General features: G+C 41.1%; 1 protein-coding gene across 1 annotated transcript in view; it reads left to right on the top strand.

The window, feature by feature from the left end:
* dnai4 (dynein axonemal intermediate chain 4) overlaps positions 1-19,837 on the top strand; it is a 34,719-nt gene extending 14,882 nt beyond the window's left edge. The window contains exons 8-17 of the mRNA XM_061893769.1: positions 3,829-4,023; positions 4,090-4,352; positions 4,430-4,510; positions 7,728-7,882; positions 7,958-8,118; positions 12,357-12,478; positions 12,564-12,662; positions 12,746-12,972; positions 16,982-17,135; positions 17,267-19,837. Of these exons, the coding sequence (XP_061749753.1) occupies positions 3,829-4,023; positions 4,090-4,352; positions 4,430-4,510; positions 7,728-7,882; positions 7,958-8,118; positions 12,357-12,478; positions 12,564-12,662; positions 12,746-12,972; positions 16,982-17,135; positions 17,267-17,317 (1,508 nt within the window). The 3' untranslated portion in view covers positions 17,318-19,837. The remainder of the gene's footprint in view (positions 1-3,828; positions 4,024-4,089; positions 4,353-4,429; positions 4,511-7,727; positions 7,883-7,957; positions 8,119-12,356; positions 12,479-12,563; positions 12,663-12,745; positions 12,973-16,981; positions 17,136-17,266) is intronic.

The raw sequence follows: 19,837 nt of genomic DNA on the forward strand, positions 1-19,837 counted from the left end.
GATTAAAAAATTATACTCAATATCTCGTAAAAACTTTAGATGTATGCTTATTTCCTGATACAGTCTCCAGTATTTACTCAACTGCAGAGAGTGCAAGGCATGTATTAGTAATTGGGATGAGCATTTGACGAATTGACTAATTTGAGCAGATTAATGCTGCTAAACACTGTCGGCATCCGAGCAAGAGGAGAACAATGCGGATTTACCATGTTCACAAATTGAGTATTTTTTTTAAATAAACTTACTATTAGGAGTGTCCCGATCCGCTAATATAATTATCATCGGTCCGATATCATCAAAAAAAAAAACAAGGATCCGAAATACCGCCTCGCATATAAACTCTCTGATGTAAGCCTATTTTATTTTGTACTTTGGTGAAGTCCTTAACAAAACGTAAACATAGTAGGCTATAGGCTACCAGGAGCTAGCAGCTACACAACAGCTAAGCACACACACAAGTTAGACGTACGTTATGCAGTCTATAATCGCACGTGTCAATATTAAAAAAAGTATCAAATAATTACAGTTGCATATCACACTTACAGTACATACAGAAAGTATTCACAGCGCTTCTTTTTTTCCACATTTTGTCATGTTACAGCCTTATTCCGAAATGGAATGAATTAATTTTTGTCCTCAAAATTCTACACACAATACCACGTCATGGCAAAGTGAAGATTTTTTGTGTGTGTGTGTTTTTAGAATTGTATTAAAACAAAAAAAATAAATAAAAAAATCACATGTACATTAAGTATTCACAGCTTTTGCTTAATACTTTGTTGATGCATCTTTGTCAGCAATTACAGCCTCAAGTATTTTTTAATACAATGCCAAAAGCTTTGCACACCTGTCTTTTGGGCAGTTTCGCCCATTCCTCTTTGCAGAACCTCTCAAGCTCCATCAAGTTGGATGGGAAGCGTCGGTGCACAGCCATTTTCAGATCTCTCCAGATATGTTTAATCAAATTTAAGTCAGGACTCTCTTGGAGCCTTTTTTTGGATATCTTGGCTGTGTGCGTAGGATTGTTGCGCTGCTGAAAGATAAACGGTCGCCCTAGTTTGAGTTCAAGAGCGCTCTGGAGCAGGTATTCACCTAGAATGTCTCTGTGCAGTCCTGCATTCGTTTTCCCCTCTATCTTGATTAGTCCCCCAGTTCCTGATAGTGAAAAAAAACCTACGGCATGATGCTGCCACCACCATACTTCACTGTAGGGATGGTATTGGTCTGGTGATGAGAGGTGCCAGGTTTCCTCCAAACATGACGCCTGGCATTCTCACCTAAGAGTTCAATATTTGTCTCATCAGAGCAGATAATTTTGTTTTGTCATGGTCTGAGAGTGTTTCAGGTGCATTTTGGCAAACTTTTTACGAAGGAATGGCTTCCGTCTGGCCACTATAAAACACAGGCCTGATTGGTGGCTTGCTGCAGAGATGGTTGTCCTTCTGGAAGGTTCTCCTCTCCCCACAGAGGAATGCTGTAGCTCTGACAGAGTGACCATCGGGTTCTTGGTCACCTCCCTGACTAAGGGCCTTTCCCCCCGATTGCTTAATTTAGACAGCCGGATAGCACTAGGAAGAGTCCTGGTGGTTCCAAACTTCTTCCATTTAAGGATGACAGAGGCCTCTGTGCTCGTTAGGACCTTGAAGGCAGCAGATATGTTTGTGCCTCAAGAAAATCCTGTCTCGGAGGTCTACATACAATTCCTTTAACTTTATTTTTGGTTTGTGTTCTGCCATGGACTGTCAAGTGTGAGACCTTATATACAGACGGCTGTGTGCCAATCCAAATGACCCCAATTAGGCTGTAGGAACATCTCAAGGATGATCGATTGACACGGGGCACACCTGGGCTCACTTTTGAGCTTCATAGCAAAGGCTGTGGATACTTATGCACATTTGACTTCTTCTTTTTTTAAATTTAAAATAAATTTGCAAAAAATGTGTAAAAAAATACATTTGCATTGTCGTTATTTTGTAGCGTGTGGAGAATTTTTAAGACAAAAATGTATTTATTACATTTTGGAATAAGGCTGTAACTGTGATGATCTGTTGCCCGGATATTGCTTTGTTTAGATTTAGGATTCCCTTGTTTTTGTTTTAGCACCCCTGTTTGTGTTCCTCGTTGCCATGGGTGCTGATTATGTTTACCTACCCCTGGTTAGTGGTCAGGACGATCACCTGCTCCCGGTCACTAATCAGAGAGCTATTTATTTCTGCCTCTCGCCACACTCTGTCTGGCTGTTTTGTTTGCTTCACACAACACTTAGGTTGGTTTATTGCTCCTTATTCTTGTGCTAGTTTTTCTATAGCTTCCCGTGCCAGCGGCACGTTCCTATCTTTTGTATCTTTGTCTAGTTATACTAATAAACCCTTTTTCTTACCTGCATACTGCTTTCGAACGTCCATTTGCATCTTGGGGAAACGACCAGTGCATAACCATACGACCCCTCCGTAACAGTAATATAACAAAATGTGGAAAAAGGGAAGCACTGTGAATACTGTCCACATGCACTCTACAAGGTCTCCAATGCAGAAGTGTATTAGAAAGTGTGTAGTAACAAACCTGTCCGCATCATTCAAGGTACTGCGTCGTCAGCTTAACTTAATGAATTATTGTGTGTATCGGGTGTTGCCAAAAAAACAACTATCACAACTCCGCTTCAATGTAAAGACAGCATTAATCGATTTCAGACAGATAGTAATATAAATAGTATAGTGTTTTTCATACTTACCGTTGCTTTCTGTTTAAGTAATTGCACTTGATCAAGCCATTAACCTTCCACACTACAAAATAATCCAAGCGGATTTTGTGTGAGACAATTTTTTTAAGGTTCCGGGAAAAAGTTGTATCGAAACACCCCCTACTTATTTTGGAGCTATACAGAGTAGGATACAATATCATTTTAAAAGCCACTGAAATATGTAGGATAGGGCCCCTTTCAAGCCTACTTCTGCTCTACAGATACCATATTTGCTTTGGTGAAGATGTCCACCGTGACACATGATAGTATCATTCATCGCTTGTATGAAAAAGTAACATTTGTTATTCTGCGGTTTATTGGGCCCACCCAGATTTTTTAATTCTAAGGCTGTCTAAAATAATGAGAGGTGACTGGGACTGAAGATGAACAATGTATTTTATACATAACAGTAAGTACAAACAATAGCAGAGTACCGAGCCATTTAAAGTCCGGAACAGTCTTTGAAATTGTTTCCCTCCTCAAATACAGTACAGGCCAATAGTTTGGACACAACTTCTCATTCAATGTGTTTTTCTTTATTTTCATGACTATTTAAATTGTAGATTGCCACTGAAAGCCTCAAAGTGAAATAACTGAAAACGTTGTATATTCTAGTTTCTTCTAAATTGCCACTCTTTGCAGACTCTTGGCCTTCTCTCGATGAGCTTAAAGGGGTAGTCACCTGAAGTCCCTTCACAGGTGTGCTTGAAGCTCTTCTAGAGAATGCCAAGCGTGCAAAACAGTAATCAAACTTTTTGCCTGTAGTCTACGTTTGTCCAATTTGCAGCTCCGCCGTGGCAGAGGTCGAAACCGAAAGTTAACTTGGCGCGTGTGTGTTTGCGCACACACACTTCTGTCAAATCTTCCTTTGTCTCGTTCCTATACTTCTTCCTCCAGAAAGATAGAAACCACAGTGTGCATTCTTGGAATGTATCTTCTCCGATCAGAACCAAGGCCAATGCTAGTTATTTCTAAGGCGTTCAGTTCTCCTTAAAGATGGATAATATTCCTTCTGTTGAGGAAATGGGGTCAAACGGCTCAGAAATATCCTGCTCAGGTGTTGACTTCATGTTTTTCTCCCCTAAAAGGAAGGACGGTCAGCACCAGAAGCTCCCTGTTTGCCATAAAGATACAAGGCGATGCTTTGAGCGACGAGCTGGACCCTCAGCTTATCCTGCAGTCCGAGAGCTTCCAGGGTAACCTGTTCATCATGGAGCGCTGCATCGCCGCTAACATCTTCCAGCCCAAACTGGCGTCTTACAGAGAACTGGCCGTCATGCAAGGTGACACCCGGCAGATTTGATGCTTTCCATGCGTTTCTATGTAATGACCACCGAAATGTTGCTAAGACCCCACGTCCGTGAGCCAACCTGACTCTGAGGAGCCCACAGAGGAGAAGGAGGAGGATGAGTATGAAGAGGGAATGAAGGCGGTGGAGGAAGAAAAGAAGGAGGAGGAGAAAGAGGAGGAGGAGAAAGAGGAGGAGGAGGAGACTGAGGAGAAAGTGGAGGAAGAGGAAGAGAGGCCAGATCTGGAACATCTCTGGACCTTTTGCTGTGAGCTCACCAAAGGGCGCAAGATCACCAGCATGGCTTGGAACAAGGAGAACCCGGTAAAAATGAAATACTCTCAGAACTCTTGTATCTTTATGTTGTTATGTACAAAATATTCGTTGTATCTCTCTGTCAGGACCTGCTGGCAGTGGGCTATGGTGACTACAGTAGTTGGAAACCAGGACTGATCTGCTGCTGGTCCATAAAAAACCTCATGGTACATTCATTTTATTCCATAAGACAGCATCATGGCTTGTTTTCCAAAACTAATAGAAGGTGAAAATGGAGAAAATATTGTTTAAAAAATTATAGGTCAGTCTTGTATCCAAGATTATTATCTAAAGTTGGTAATTTTTTATGCAAATGTTCTCCAAAGCATGCGAAAAGTTAACATATAGCAAGTACCAAGTTATATGACTCTGAGTTGTACGGCTAAAGGAGTTGATAATGTTAACGTGCTCGCATGCTAACATTAGCATGTTAACAGCTAACATGACTCTATGATGTACTGCTTCTATTGGCTAAAAATGTTAGTAATTGTGAACTACCAAGATAATGACGTGAACAGCTAAAAAAAAATCTTCAAAATGCAAGGCTAGCATGCTAATAGTTAACATGTGTCAAGTATCAAGTTACATGAATCTGAAGTGAACGGCTGCCAAATAAACGACAAAAGATAGCGTGTTAATTTTAGCAAGCTAACATACTTTCGACACCCTTGAACTAAGATCAAACAGGAAATACTTACAAAACAAGAGCACCAGGACAGGAAGTGATACTAAACACAAGCGGAAAAACACGGCGTGGCGCAGTGGAAGAGTGGCCGTGTGCAACCCGAGGGTCCCTGGTTCAATCCCAACCTAGTACCGACCTCGTCACGTCCATTGTGTCCTGAGCAAGACACTTCACCTTTGCTCCTGATGGGTGCTGGTTAGTGCCTTGCATGGCAGCTCCCTCCATCAGTGTGTGAATGTGTGTGAATGGGTAAATGTGGAAATAGTGTCAAAGCGCTTTGAGTACCTTGAAGGTAGAAAAGCGCTATACAAGTACAACCCATTTATAAGTAACATTTTAAAATTCAAGTGTAAAAAGAAGTTAACCACTGAATAATACAATTAAAGACAGTGAGAGGGAACAGGATGGTCTTTGCAAAGCGATACTGTCACCTGGTGGCCTTTTATAGGTGTTGCTGGAATTTTAGATTATGAGTGGATTATTTAACTTGGATAATGACTTAAACAATTTCAAAAACGTATTCAGGTGTTACTATTTAGTGGTCAATTGGGCGGAATATGTACTGCACTGTGCAATCTACTAATACAAGTTTCAAAGTTTCAAGTGTCCCAAGTGTGGCCAGGGGGGCATTTTGCCCCATTATTGTATTTAGATTACGCTCCTTGGCATATTTAAAAAATATGACATACAATCGAACATCGATTTACAAACTTGATCAGTCCTTGAACAGGGTTCGGTAATCGAAAAGTTTGTGTAGTGAAGCAAATATCACCATAAGAAACAATGTAAAAATGAATAATTGGTTCCAGTCTTTGACAAAGGTTAAGGTTAGTTCACTTTGGACACAATAGAAAGTGTTATACTGTGCATCACACAAACATACCAAGACAGTTGAGAGATCAACTGTCCCTTCATTAACAAGACAAAACAACAACTGTCTGCGCTGCTCTACCAACACGCGTGCGCACACACATTTTGGTACCCTCATAAACGATTAGAAATCACACAATTCTTAACTTTAACAACCATATAGCTACAATTAACAACATTAAATGGCCTACTGAAATTAGATTTTCTTATTTAAACGGGGATAGCAGGTCCATTCTATGTGTCATACTTGATCATTTCGCGATATTGCCATATTTTTGCTGAAAGGATTTAGTAGAGAACATTCACGAAAAAGTTTGCAACTTTCGGTGCTAAGAGAAATGCCCTGCCTCTACCGGAAGTCGCAGACAACGACGTCACGTTTGATGGCTCCTCACATATTCACATTGTTTTTAATGGGAGCCTCCAACAAAAAGTGCTTTTCGGACCGAGAAAACGACAATTTCCCCATTAATTTGAGCGCGGATGAAAGATTTGTGTTTGAGGATATTGATAGCGATGGACTAGAAAAAGAAAAAAACACGATTGCATTGGGATGGATTCCGAAGTTTTTAAACACATTTACTAGGTTAATTCTGGGAAATCCCTTCTCTTTCTATTGTGTTGCTAGTGTTTTAGTGAGTTGAATAGTACCTGATAGTCGGAAGGGTGTCTCCACGGGTGTCTTGACGCCAGTGTCTCAGGGGAGTCGACGGCAGCTTTATGGACGAACAAGCTCAGCTTTTCTCCGGTAACAACTGACTTGTTAAACACAATTTTCTCACCGAATCCTGCTGGTTGACATTTGGTAGGGATCCATGTTGGCTTGACCGCGCTCTGATCTATAGTAAAGTTTCACCTCCAGGAACTTTAAACAAGGAATCAACGTGTGTTTGTGGGGCTAAAGGCTAAAGCTTCCCAACTCCATCTTTCTACTGTGACTTCTCCAATATTAATTGAACAAATTGCAAAAGATTCAGCAACACAGATGTCCAAAATACTGTATAATTATGCCGTTAAAGCAGACGACTTTTAGCTGTGTGTGTGCGCAGCGCTCATACTTCCAAAAAACCCGTGACGTCTTGCGTACACGTCATTACACGACGTTTCGAAGACGAAACTCCCGGGAAATTTAAAATTGCAATTTAGTAAACTAAAAAGGCCGTATTGGCATGTGTTGCAATTTTAATATTTCATCATTGATATATAATCTATCAGACTGCGTGGTGGGTAGTAGTGGGTTTCAGTAGGCCTTTAGAGAGTAAAATGAACTTCGGCAAATGAGCAGACGGACGGCATGAAGGTAGGGGGTGGGGCCGTATGTGTGTGTGCGCTCTTGGAAGAGGCATTGCTGAATGAAAGGTATTCTTCTCTTCCGCTGTGAAGTAAATCTGCTTTGTGTTTTTTTTTTTCCTTCAAAAAAGTCAGTTGTCATCACAATTAAAAACTCTTATTTCTTTGATACGAGTGGACACAAAATGGTTGCGAGCGAGAAACCAATTGAATAAATGAAACGTTGGTACACAAACTCATGTTTGCAAAGTTTGTGCAACGAAAAGTCGGGGTTGGTAAATTGAGGTTCCACTGTATTAGTTATTAGATATTATACATTTTATCATCTGTAGCGCAAAGCTAAGAAGTGGATGTTTTGTTCGGATAGTTTAGCATATATGGACCTACATTAGATTGGCATCTTTATGGCATGAAATGTTCCACTGTAATTGTTTTTTTCATGTTTTAACTGCTCTCAGAAAGACCAAGTTTCCAATTTGAGCTGAATTATGTTTGTTGTACAAGATGGCGCCAGCCATTACTGAATGTGCTGTGTGCAGTGGCCGGAGCGCGTTTACCCCTGTCACAGTAGCGTCACGGCGCTGGACTTCTCTTCCTGCAAACCTGACAAACTGGCAGTGGGGATGTTCGATGGCACCGTCGCCATTTTCAGCGTGCGTAGCCAAGACCAGTCCACATATCTGGCCAGCAGCAGGTAAGGCCAAAACCCACCTGGAGAAGAATCCAACATACTGAGAGATTGTTGGCATGTTATGTCGTGCTGCGAAAGGGACTGCATCAAAAAGCACGTCCACCCCGTGTGGCACATCACCTGGGCCAAACAGGAAATGAAATTTTCCGACGAGGAGATTGTGGAATCCGTGGTGTCTGTGTCAGAGGACGGTCACGTCATCAAGTGGCTCCTGTGCAGCAGCGGTCTGGACGGCATAGGTGCAGTGAAATATATTTGACACAAATACACAACATCACATGATATCACCTCCGTGTACCGTAAATGCCATTCTTCCGTAACATTTTGCAAAACACAGCAGCAACACTATGTCAGGAGGTTGCCGACGGCCGCAGCTGTTAATGCTGATGTTCTTTAGACCTAGCTTTAGAAATGGGTACCGAATTTGGTACTTTTTTTCGAATGACCAAATTCCGTCGCTAATACCGAGTATCGATTCACGTAAAGTCAAAGGGTGCCATATTTCCATACGTTTGTGCATGTGATGTCACGTCCGGGCACTAGCTCAAGCATTTAGTGGGTAAACCACCACTCAGCGCGGACTCAACTGGACTACAAGTTGAGTCCAGTTGATGAATACTTCTGTAATACGAAGTTACAATTTTCCATGCCAACATAGGAAGAAAAAAGCCCTCAAAAGTATAGTAAGACTCTACTTTTCCCAATGTGTTAAGTCAATGCTAAGTTATATTGGATTTGCTAAAGACATGCTACCAATTAGCCTTAGCAATTTGTACATGGGGATTACAAGATTTCCAAATTTGGTAGTGAAAACTACAAACCCCATTTCCATATGATTTCGGAAATTGTGTTTGATGTAAATATAAACGGAATACAAGGATTTGCAAATCCTTTTCAACCCATATTCACTTGAATCCACTACAAAGCCATGCTGTTGTAACACTTGTCTTGCTGAAATAAGCAGGGGCGTCCATGATAACGTTGCTTGGATGACAACATATGTTGTTCCAAAATCTGTATGGACCTTTTAGCATTAAGTGCCTTCACAGATGTGTAAGTTACCCATGCCTTGGGCACTAATACACCCCCATACCATCACAGATGCTGGCTTTTGAACTTTGCGCCTATAACAATCCGAATGGTTATTTTCCTTTGTTCTCGAGGACACCACGTCCTCTGTTTCCAAATGTAATTTGAAATGTGGACTCGTCAGACCACAGAAAACACCTTTCCACTTTGCATCAGTCCATCTTAGGCGAGCTTGGGCCCAGCCAAGCCGGTGGCGTTTCAGGATATTGTTGATAAATGGGTTTGGCTTTCCATAGGAGAGTTTTAACTTGCACTTACAGATGTAGCGACCAACTGTAGTTACTGACAGGGGTTTTATGAAGAGTTCCTGAGCCTATGTGGTGATATCCTTTACACACTGATGTCGGTTTTTGATGCAGTACCGCCTGAGAGATCAAAAGTCTGTAATATCATCGCTTACGTACAGTGATTTCTCCAGATTCTCTGAATTTTTTGATGATTTTACGGACAGTAGATAGTAAAATCCCTAAATTCCTTGCAATAGCTCATTGAGAAATGTTGTTCTAAAACTGTTCGACAATTTGCTTACAAAGTGGTAACCCCCACACCATCCTTGTTTGTGAATTACTTAGCATTTCATGGAAGCTGCTTTTATACCCAATCATGGCACCCAACTGTTCACATTTAGCCTGCACACCTGTGGGATGTTCCATATAAGTGTTTGATGAGCATTCTTCAACTTTATCAGTATTTATTGCCACCTTTCCCAACTTCTTTGTCACGTGTTGCTGGCATCAAATTCTAAAGTTAATGATTATTTGCAAAAAAAAATGCTTATCAGTTTGAACATCAAATATGTTGTCTTTGTAGCATATTCAACTGAATATGGGTTGAAAAGGATTTGCAAATCATTGTATTCTGTTAATATTTACATCTAACACAATTTCCCAACTCATATGGAAATGGGTTTTGTACAACTCAGATGCACATGATAAGTATATTACTTGCAGTATAGACACTTTGTTTGGGGAACATGCTTTAGTATCATGCTTCAAACCCTGCTTCACAAAGCTGTGCACTACAAAACATGCTCATTGTATCCATTTAATCCTGCCTTCCTCCTTTTGAATAAAAAAACTAAAAAAATAAAATAAAAAACAATTTTTATTTATTTTTGTTTTAATATATTGTGCTCCTGAGTTAATGTCGCTGATCAATTTGAATTCATTATGGTTTATTGAGTTAATTTATTTCATTTTTCAGTCTCAAATGTTTCAAGTCAGTCAAAAATGTTTAGAGTTTAAAAAGGAATTACATTGTTTTAAATTTCAGGCAAATATTTACTGTTACAACTAAAACTAATTATAATAAAGTTGTTTTAAGTTGAACTACGGTTCTTTATTGTTTTTTTATGTTAATAAGGATACAATATTATGCAGAGGTGTACTTGTAACAATTTTATAGACAAATTATACTATTTAAAGTCGTGGCAGAGAGTAGCAAGGGGCTAATTGAAAAGCTAGGATGGTCCTAGTTGGACGTTGAACAGGCAGGCGAAGGACGTGGCCAGACAGGCGTACCCGCCTCATTACAACAAGATGGGATGCTGGAAGCTGTTGGGTTTGGTCTCCTAAAGTCCTGTTTGTTACTTGCTGGCTCCAGGTGATGCCTTCAATTCTCCAAAGGGCCCTGGTTTCAGAACCATCAAGCCTGGCCGCCAGGGTGGTTTTCAGCGGCCATGTTTCGGAGCCGTACACGGGAGTGTCCAAACTACAGCCCAGACGTCATGAATTTAAAAAGGAATCAGGGCTATGTTTTTCAATTAATTTTAAGTATTTGACAATCTGATGGCCGCAAATTTACCGCCATATTGTGGACATTGTGAGTAAATCAGGCTAACTACCATGAATTTTGTATTGAAGTGAATAGAGCACAGTATTTACTCACAGTGTATGACCCAATCTAAGCAACCTTCCCTACTCACGGAGCGAAAAAAAAATAATAAATGTGGATATTATAAAAAAAAATGTCCAAGCTCCATTAAAATTTTTAAATTACACTCATTCAAATCCATTACAATGTCCATCCATCCATCCATTTTCTACCGCTTATTCCCTTTCGGGGTCGCGGGGGGGCGCTGGCGCCTATCTCAGCTACAATCGGGCGGAAGGCGGGGTACACCCTGGACAAGTCGCCACCTCATCGCAGGGCCAACACAGATAGACAGACAACATTCACACTCACATTCACACACTAGGGCCAATTTTTGTGTTGCCAATCAACCTATCCCCAGGTGATGGGGAAAATGCACTTATTCATGTTTGGGGCATTTCAGCTGCTTGATATTTCTGATTGAATATAAAACTTTATTAAGGATGTCGTCAAGGAAGTAAACAAGGTAAGAGTCAAACTTTCATCCATCCATCCATCCATTTTCTACCGCTTATTCCCTTTCGGGGTCGCGGGGGGCGCTGGCGCCTATCTCAGCTACAATCGGGCGGAAGGCAGGGTACACCCTGGACAAGTCGCCACCTCATCGCAGGGCCAACACAGATAGACAGACAACATTCACACTCACATTCACACACTAGGGCCAATTTAGTGTTGCCAATCAACCTATCCCCAGGTGCATGTCTTTGGAAGTGGGAGGAAGCCGGAGTACCCGGAGGGAACCCACGCATTCACGGGGAGAACATGCAAACTCCACACAGAAAGATCCCGAGCCTGGATTTGAACCCAGGACTGCAGCACATAATTCTAATATTTAATCATTATTTTTTTTATCCATTACGTTAATTCAATATGTACTCATATACATGTATAGGCTATAAACAGTACAGGCTAAAAGTTTGGACAGACCTTCTCATTCAATGTGTTTTTTATTTTATTTTCGTGACTATTTACATTGTAGATTGTCATTGAAGGCATCAAAACTATGAATGAACACATGTGGAGTTATGTACTTAAAAAAAGAGGTGTAATAGCATAAAACATTAGCATGCTAACATTAGCTTGCTTGATTACATAGATGATTACGTACAAGATTGTTTACTTCTAAGATAGCGCCAAGTATTAAAATGCACAAATTTTGAATTTAACATACAAAATTAGCTGAACAGCTAGCTTAAAACATCAGCATGTCGATATAAGAGACGTTAGCATACTTCCAAGATGGCGCCAAGCATCAAAATCCATGATTTTAGGTTTAAACAACTGGATAGTTAAGTTATCATAATTTAGATTTGATCCTTTATTAACACATATGCACCGTAAATTGGTACCAGGGATTAGATACCATATCAATTCAAATGTGAAATTTACCCATCCCTACCTCGCGTTAGTTAGAGTCCCCCTCGGTTATTGGCTTTTATAGACCACTACAGGAGACTGAGCTGTGAACTGAATAGAGGCGTCAATTGGAGCGTTTACGGTGTGTTAATCAACCCAGACATGCTGGAGCTGAGGAGAATCCAAGATGGCTTCAAGAAGTCGGATGGGAACAAAAGAAAGAAAGAAGATATTCTGGTGTCCACGGCAACGCCTGGTCTTTGTCTGGATTTTCATCCCACGGTAAATTGAGGCCGCAACTTTGTGCTGAGGAATATCGTTGCTATTTTTTTCACGCGGAATGAAATGATATCGTTGCACCCGTCAGGATCCTACCATCTACCTGGCCGGCACGTGTGAAGGCGTCATCCATAAGTGCTCCGTCTCCAACCATCATCACTACCTGGCTATTTATCAGAAACACCTGGTAAGTCAGCATCCAGCACTATCTTGACTACTGTGTATGCTCACCCCCCCCCCCCCCCACCCCGCCCCCCCCAACGTTCCCAGTGCTCTGTGAACTCCGTCGAATGGTCCCCGTTCAGTCCCGACCTGTTCCTGAGCTGCTCGTCGGACTGGACCATCCTGCTGTGGAAGGAGGACTGCCTGATGCCCGTGATAGGCTTCACCTCAATCCAGACTCCCGTGCTGTCTGCCAGGTGGTCCCCGCTTTGGCCGTCCGTCTTCGCCGCCATCAACGAGCAACAGCTGGAGATCTGGGACATGAACGCATCTCTGTGAGTCACCGCAGACGTACGGTATTGCACAGTCCATCATGGCATGGAACAATACTGTAGAAAGTCAACTTGGATATATTTCAGAGTAGTCAGTGTACAGCTTGTACAGCTGTATAGATTTACTATCCATTAAAAATGAGTCAACATGCAACCGTTAATTGTCTAAATAGCTAGCAACACCAGCGGGTAGCAAGATAGTCAAGCATGGTACACGAGTGCTGCCAGCAGCTCTAAGCTGCGGTTCATTTTAACATTCTTACAAGTGTAAAAATGTGATCATTAAAACTTAAGGGGACAGAAAAGTATTTGCAAAGCGAAATTTCACTGAGTGGCCTTTTCATGGGTTTTTAATTAAAAAAATAAATATTATATATATATATATAGATAGATAGATAGATAGTACTTTATTTATTCCGTCAGGAGAGTTCCTTCAGAAAAATTAAAATTTTCAGCACAATCCCATTCAAGTTTAGACAAACATTACAGGAAGACAGAACAGGATCGCTGACGGGTCTGCCGGCTTCCAGCGCCCCTTACAAAAAAGATGAGATAAAGGTAAACAAAGGGGGGGGGGGGGGGGGGGGGAGAGAAAAAAATAGAAGATTAAAATAAAATTTTAAAAATCGGTCTTTGCCTGGGCCCTGGAGAGGAGGTGCAGACTGAGGCCAAGGGAAAAAAACAAAAAAATAAAAAAACAACTCATAACCATGGTACACATCCCTCTTCCATGTGTGTAAGAAGGAAACATCAAACATCAAAAAACACAGAGGACATTAAAGACATTAAAGCAGCAGATACAACCAGACACTTCTACATACAGCTATGAATAAAAAGTAAAAGAAACATAGGGACGGCGTGGCGCAGTGGGGAGAGTGGCCGTGCGCAACCCGAGCGTCCCTGGTTCAATTCCCACCTAGTACCAACCTCGTCACGTCCGTTGTGTCCTGAGCAAGACACTTCACCCTTGCTCCTGATGTGTGCTGGTTGGCGCCTTGCATGGCAGCTCCCTCCATCAGTGTGTGAATGTGTGTGTGAATGGGTAAATGTGGAAGTAGTGTCAAAGCGCTTTGAGTACCTTGAAGGTAGAAAAGCGCTATACAAGTACAACCCATTTATATCCACTGTGGTGGCCTCTGCGGTGTTCCACGCCATCGTCTGCTGGGGAGGAGGGAGCATGGTCAGAGACAGAAGCAGACCCAACAAAGCAACCAAGACAGCCTACTCCATATATATATATATATATATATTTTTTTTTTTTTTTTTTACTGTATTCTTTAAAAAAAAATGTTTATTATAGTTATTTAATAAACTGTTCATATTGGCATCTTTGAGTACTTAAAGAAAGTGCTACATAAAAGTCCTGTACTAATATTACACTGTATTGAACTGCTCATGTGTGATTTCCAGTTCTATAGTTATCACACTTTTCCTTTTTTCCATCGCCGGTACCCTTTTATGGTGGCATTTTTTTTTTTTATGTGAAAATGAGTCGACAACACACAACTGTTATTGTCTAGATAGCTAGCAAAGCAAGTAAGTAGCAAGATAAAAGTGGCTGGCCTACAGTCAAGCGTGGTGCACGAGTGCTGACATCATCGGGGAGCTGAGGTTAATTTTGAAATTTTTACAAGTGTAAAAATGTGTAAAACTTTAAAAAAGACACAAAGAGGGGACATGAAGTTATTTGCAAAGCGATATTGTGATTGAGTGGCCTTTTATGGGTAGTGCTTTAATTTTTTTAAATACCTTGTCATATATCCTATTGTTGATATTGGCATGTTTGAGTACCTGAAAAGTGCTATTTAAATGTCATGCATTACATTTTTCTGAACTGCTCAGGTTCATTTTACAGCTCTATGGTTATCATCACACTTTTCCTCTTTGCCATCACTTGCACCCTTCAATTTTGGCATAACCAAAGTTAATTTGGATATATTTTAAAGTAGTCAGTGTACAGCCTACATAGCAGTATAGATTTACGATCCAATGCAAATGAGTCTGGTATTGTCTCGCGAGTAGCGAGAAGAGGGTCTGGCCTACAGTCAAGCATGGTGCAAGAGTGCTGCCGGCACCAGTTCATTTTGACATTCTTACAAGACTAAAAAATGTAAATATTAAATGTTTTAAAAGACAGGAAGAGGGGAGAGGACAGTATTTTTAAAGCGATAATGTCATCGAGTGGCCTTTTATGGTTATTGCTTTAATAAAAAAAAATTTAAAAGCCTTATATTGTAATGAACCGTTAATATTGGCATCTTTGAAAAAACTGCTACACAAATTTAATGTATGAATATTCAAAAAAGTAAACCTTGATATACTTTGGAGTAGTCAGAATATTGTAAGGTTTTTTTTTTGTTTGTTTTTTTATTATTTTCAATACTGTCATGAAAAGTGGCAACACAAGTGAGTGGCAAGATAATTGTTCCTTGCCTTGCAGTTAACCATGGTGCATGAGTGCTGCCGGCACTGTAGAGCTCATTTAAGACAAACAATTAATTCCAACATAATCTTGGCAGTGATTTGGTAAAAAAATGGCTGCGTGTTGACACATGTTCACACACAGTAAATCTACACAACATGTACACTGACTACTCGGAAATGCTGATTATCGGTCCTGCTAGACACCGACCTCTATTTAATAATACAACTGTAACATTTGACAACCAAATAATTAAACAAGGTGACTCTGTAAAACATCTGGGTATTATCTTCGACCCAACTCTCTCCTTTGAGGCACACATTAAAAGCGTTACCAAAACGGCCTTCTTTCATCTCCGTAATATCGCTAAAATTCGCTCCATTTTGTCCACTAAAGACGCTGAGATCATTATCCATGCGTTTGTTACGTCTCGTCTCGATTACTGTAACGTATTATTTTCGGGTCTCCCCATGTCTAGCATTAAACGATTACAGTTGGTACAAAATGCGGCTGCTAGACTTTTGACAAAAACAAGAAAGTTTGATCATATTACGCCTATACTGGCTCACCTGCACTGGCTTCCTGTGTAATTAAGATGTGACTTTAATGTTTTACTACTTACGTATAAAATACTACACGGTCTAGCTCCATCCTATCTTGCCGATTGTATTGTACCATATGTCCCGGCAAGAAATCTGCGTTCAAAAGACTCCGGCTTATTAGTGATTCCTAAAGCCCAAAAAAAGTCTGCGGGCTATAGGGCGTTTTCCGTTCGGGCTCCAGTACTCTAGAATGCCCTCCCGGTAACAGTTCAAGATGCTACCTCAGTAGAAGCATTTGAGTCTCGCCTTAAAACTCATTTGTATACTCTAGCCTTTAAATAGACCTCCTTTTTAAACCAGTTGATCTGCCGCTTCTTTTCTTTTTCTCCTCTGTCCCCCCCTTCCTTGTGGAGGGGGGGACCATGGATGAAGTACTGGCTGTCCAGAGTCGGGACCCAGGATGGATCGCTCGTCGGGACCCAGGATGGACCGCTCGCCTGTGTATCGGTTGGGGACATCTCTACGATGCTGATCCGACTCCGCTTGGGATGGTTTCCTGTGGACGGGACTCTCGCTGCTGTCTTGGATCCGCTTTGAACTGAACTTTCGCGGCTGTGTTGGAGCCACTATGGATTGAACTTTCACAGTATCATGTTAGACCCGCTCGACATCCATCGCTTTCGGTCCCTTGGGGGGGGGGGGGGGTTGCCCACATATGAGGACCTCTCCAAGGTTCTCACTGGGTGTGAATTTTCCTTGCCCACGGGGTGTAAGTTTTCCTTGCCCTTATGTGGGTTCTTCCGAGGATGTCGTAGTCGTAGTGGTTTGTACAGTCCTTTGAGACATTTGTGATTTAGGGCTATATAAATAAACATTGATTGATTGATTGATACTCTAAAGTATCCCCAGGTTTACTTTCCATAGTATTGTCCTTTGAGAAGACGCAATAAAAAAAAGCTCACGGTAGTATGAGGAGTGTACGTACTTTGGTGTGCATTTCCAGCCGTTTGGGAGCAGACATCTAAACTGTCTGCGTCTCTCCCTTCAGGCAGGACCCGGTTATTGTGCAAGAGGCAGCACCGGGCATCCACATCACCACCCTGCTTTTCGCCAAAGGGACGGACTGCGTCGTGGTCGGAGACACAAGTGGAAAAGTGACCTTCTACAAGATCAAGAACCTGAGTGTAGGCCCCGGCAAGAAGGTAACGATGCTTGCGTTAGCTTTGTCGCAGTTCATCATGTTGGTATTTTCACACCACAGTTTGACCCTGGAATCGATTGTTTTATTTTACCATAAATTCATTCGTTATCGTTTCTGTTTTTTTCCATCAAGGTGCCAAATCTGGAGGATCTGATTCACTTCGGCGACTCCAGCTCGAGTTGATATTTTATATGTGACCTATGCAGTGTGCCGCAACCATACAACCTGATGTGATCCAGAACAAAAATGCCGCCTTTCCAAAGATAATATCGCTACATTCAGACTTAAAAAAAAAACATTCTTATTTTGTGTCACACTGTGAGCTATTGTGGCGGTAAACAAGAGGGAGACAAATGTTTGTACAGTGCAGGAATGTGCAGCCTGGCTAACGTGATTATTCATGGCTGACAGCGCTTCCTTTCACTGCGAGCAAGGCAGCTGCTCTGTCTACTCATCACAAACACACTTGTCCTTGCATTCCGCAGCTAAACTATTTCAAACCCAGACGCATGGAAAACATAAACTTGTACGGTTGAACGCCTTACAGCCCGTCAAAGTTTCCAAAAAAAATGTTTCACGTTTTACAAACCCCAAAACCAGTGAAGTTGGCACGTTGTGTACATCGTAAATAAAAATAAAATACATTGATTTGCAAATCATTTTCAACCTTTATTCAATTGACTAGACTGCAAAGATAAGACACTTAACGTTAGAACTGGAAAAAAAATGTTTTTGCAAATATTAGCTGATATCGAATGTGATGCCTTCAATATGTTTTGAAAAAGCTGGCACACAAGGCAAAAAAGACAGAGAAAGTTGAGGAATGCTCATCAAATACCTACTTGGAACATCCCACAGGTGAACAGACTAATTGGGAACAGCTGGGTGCCATGATTGGGTATAAAAGCAGCTTCCATGAAATGCTCTGTCATTCACAAACAAGGATGGGGCGAGGGTCACCACTTTGTGAACAAATGCTTGAGCAAATTGTCGAGCAGTTTAACAACAACATTTCTCAACGAGCTATTACAGGGAATTTAGGGATTTCACCATCTACGGTGTGTAATATCATCAAAAGGTTCAGAGAATCTGGAGAAATCACTGCACGTAACATTGAATGCCCGTTACCGTTGATCCCTCAGGCGGTACTGCATCAAAAATTGACATCAGTGTGTAAAGGATACCACCAAACGGGCTCAGGATCACTACAGAAAACCATTGTCAGTAACTACAGTTCGTCGCGACATCTGTAAGTGCAAGTTAAAACTCTACTATGCAAAGCCAAAGCCATTCATCAACAACACCCAGAAATGCCGCCAGCTTCGCTGGGCCCGAGCTCATCTAAGATGGACTGATGCAAAGTGAAAAAGTGTTCCGTGGTCTGACGAGTCCACATTTCAAATTGTTTTGGAAACTCTGGATGACCAAAGAGGGAAAGAACCATCCGGACTGTTATTGGTGCAAAGTTCAAAAGCCAGCATCTATGACGGTATGGGGGTGTATTAGTGCCCAGGGCATGGGTAACTTGCACATCTGTGAAGGCACTATTAATGCTAAAAGGTACATACAGGTTTTGGAGCAACATGTTTCCATCAACGCAACATCTTTTTCAGCAAGACAATGCCAACCCACATTCTGCACGTGTTACAACAGCGTGGCTTCGTAGTTAAAGAGTGGGTACTAGACAGGCCTGCCTGTAGTCCAGACCTGTCTCCCATTGAAAATGTGCGGCGCAATATGAAACCTAAAATACGACAACGGAGACCCCGGACTGTTGAACAACTTAAGCTGTACATCAAGCAAGAATGGGAAATAATTTCAAACAGTGGTCTCCTCAGTTCCCTAACATTTACTGAGTGTTGTTAAAAGGAAAGGCCATGTAACACAGTGGTAAAAATACTCCTGTGCCAACTTTTTTGCAATGTGTTCCTACCATTAAATTCTAAGTTAAGGATTATTTGCAAAAAAAAATATGTTTCTCAGTTCCAACATTAAATATATTGTCTTTGCAGTGTATTCAATTGAATATAAATTGAAAAGGATTTGCAAATCATTGTATTCTTTTATTTACAATTTACACAACATGCCAACATCACTGTTTTGGGTTTTGTATATTCTGGACCTCTAAGCCAGTATGAGCTGAGTTGGTACACCAAGTACTTTGATTTGGTTATTTAGAGTTCATCTGTTTGTTTGACACAAAGCAACACTGGTTGTGTTATGTTAGCTGCCTATCTAAGCCCTGACTGGTTAGCGGACAAAGGACTTGGTTATCCCTGACTATTTATAGAGTCAATTTGTTTTCTGAGAGATGCTGTAAAGATGCAGACTTTCATGTCATTCCGAGCCGCTACCTTTCTGTGCACTTTTTAGCTGCCATGGCTGATTGGACTCTGCTTTTTATAGGCAAAGGACTTAGATTTGTTAATGCTGTGACTTTAGAATGTAACGATAATAACATTTCATATCATGGCTTTTGTGACCAAAGTTGTTACGATTAAAATGATTATGGTATTCTTGGATGTGCTCAAAAGGTACTTAAACACACACTGACATCTTTTTACCGAATTGTATTTTTTAATTGTTAGTGTGTCTTGCATTTATGTTTGGTTGTAAGCTAGCAAGCGATTAGCCTGCAAGTGACTTCTCTCAGAAATGAGCAGTGTCACTCATATAGATGTGACATTTGTGAACGAACTGAGT

This window comes from Nerophis ophidion, linkage group LG03 (genome assembly GCF_033978795.1).
Source record: "Nerophis ophidion isolate RoL-2023_Sa linkage group LG03, RoL_Noph_v1.0, whole genome shotgun sequence".
NCBI lineage: Eukaryota > Metazoa > Chordata > Actinopteri > Syngnathiformes > Syngnathidae > Nerophis > Nerophis ophidion.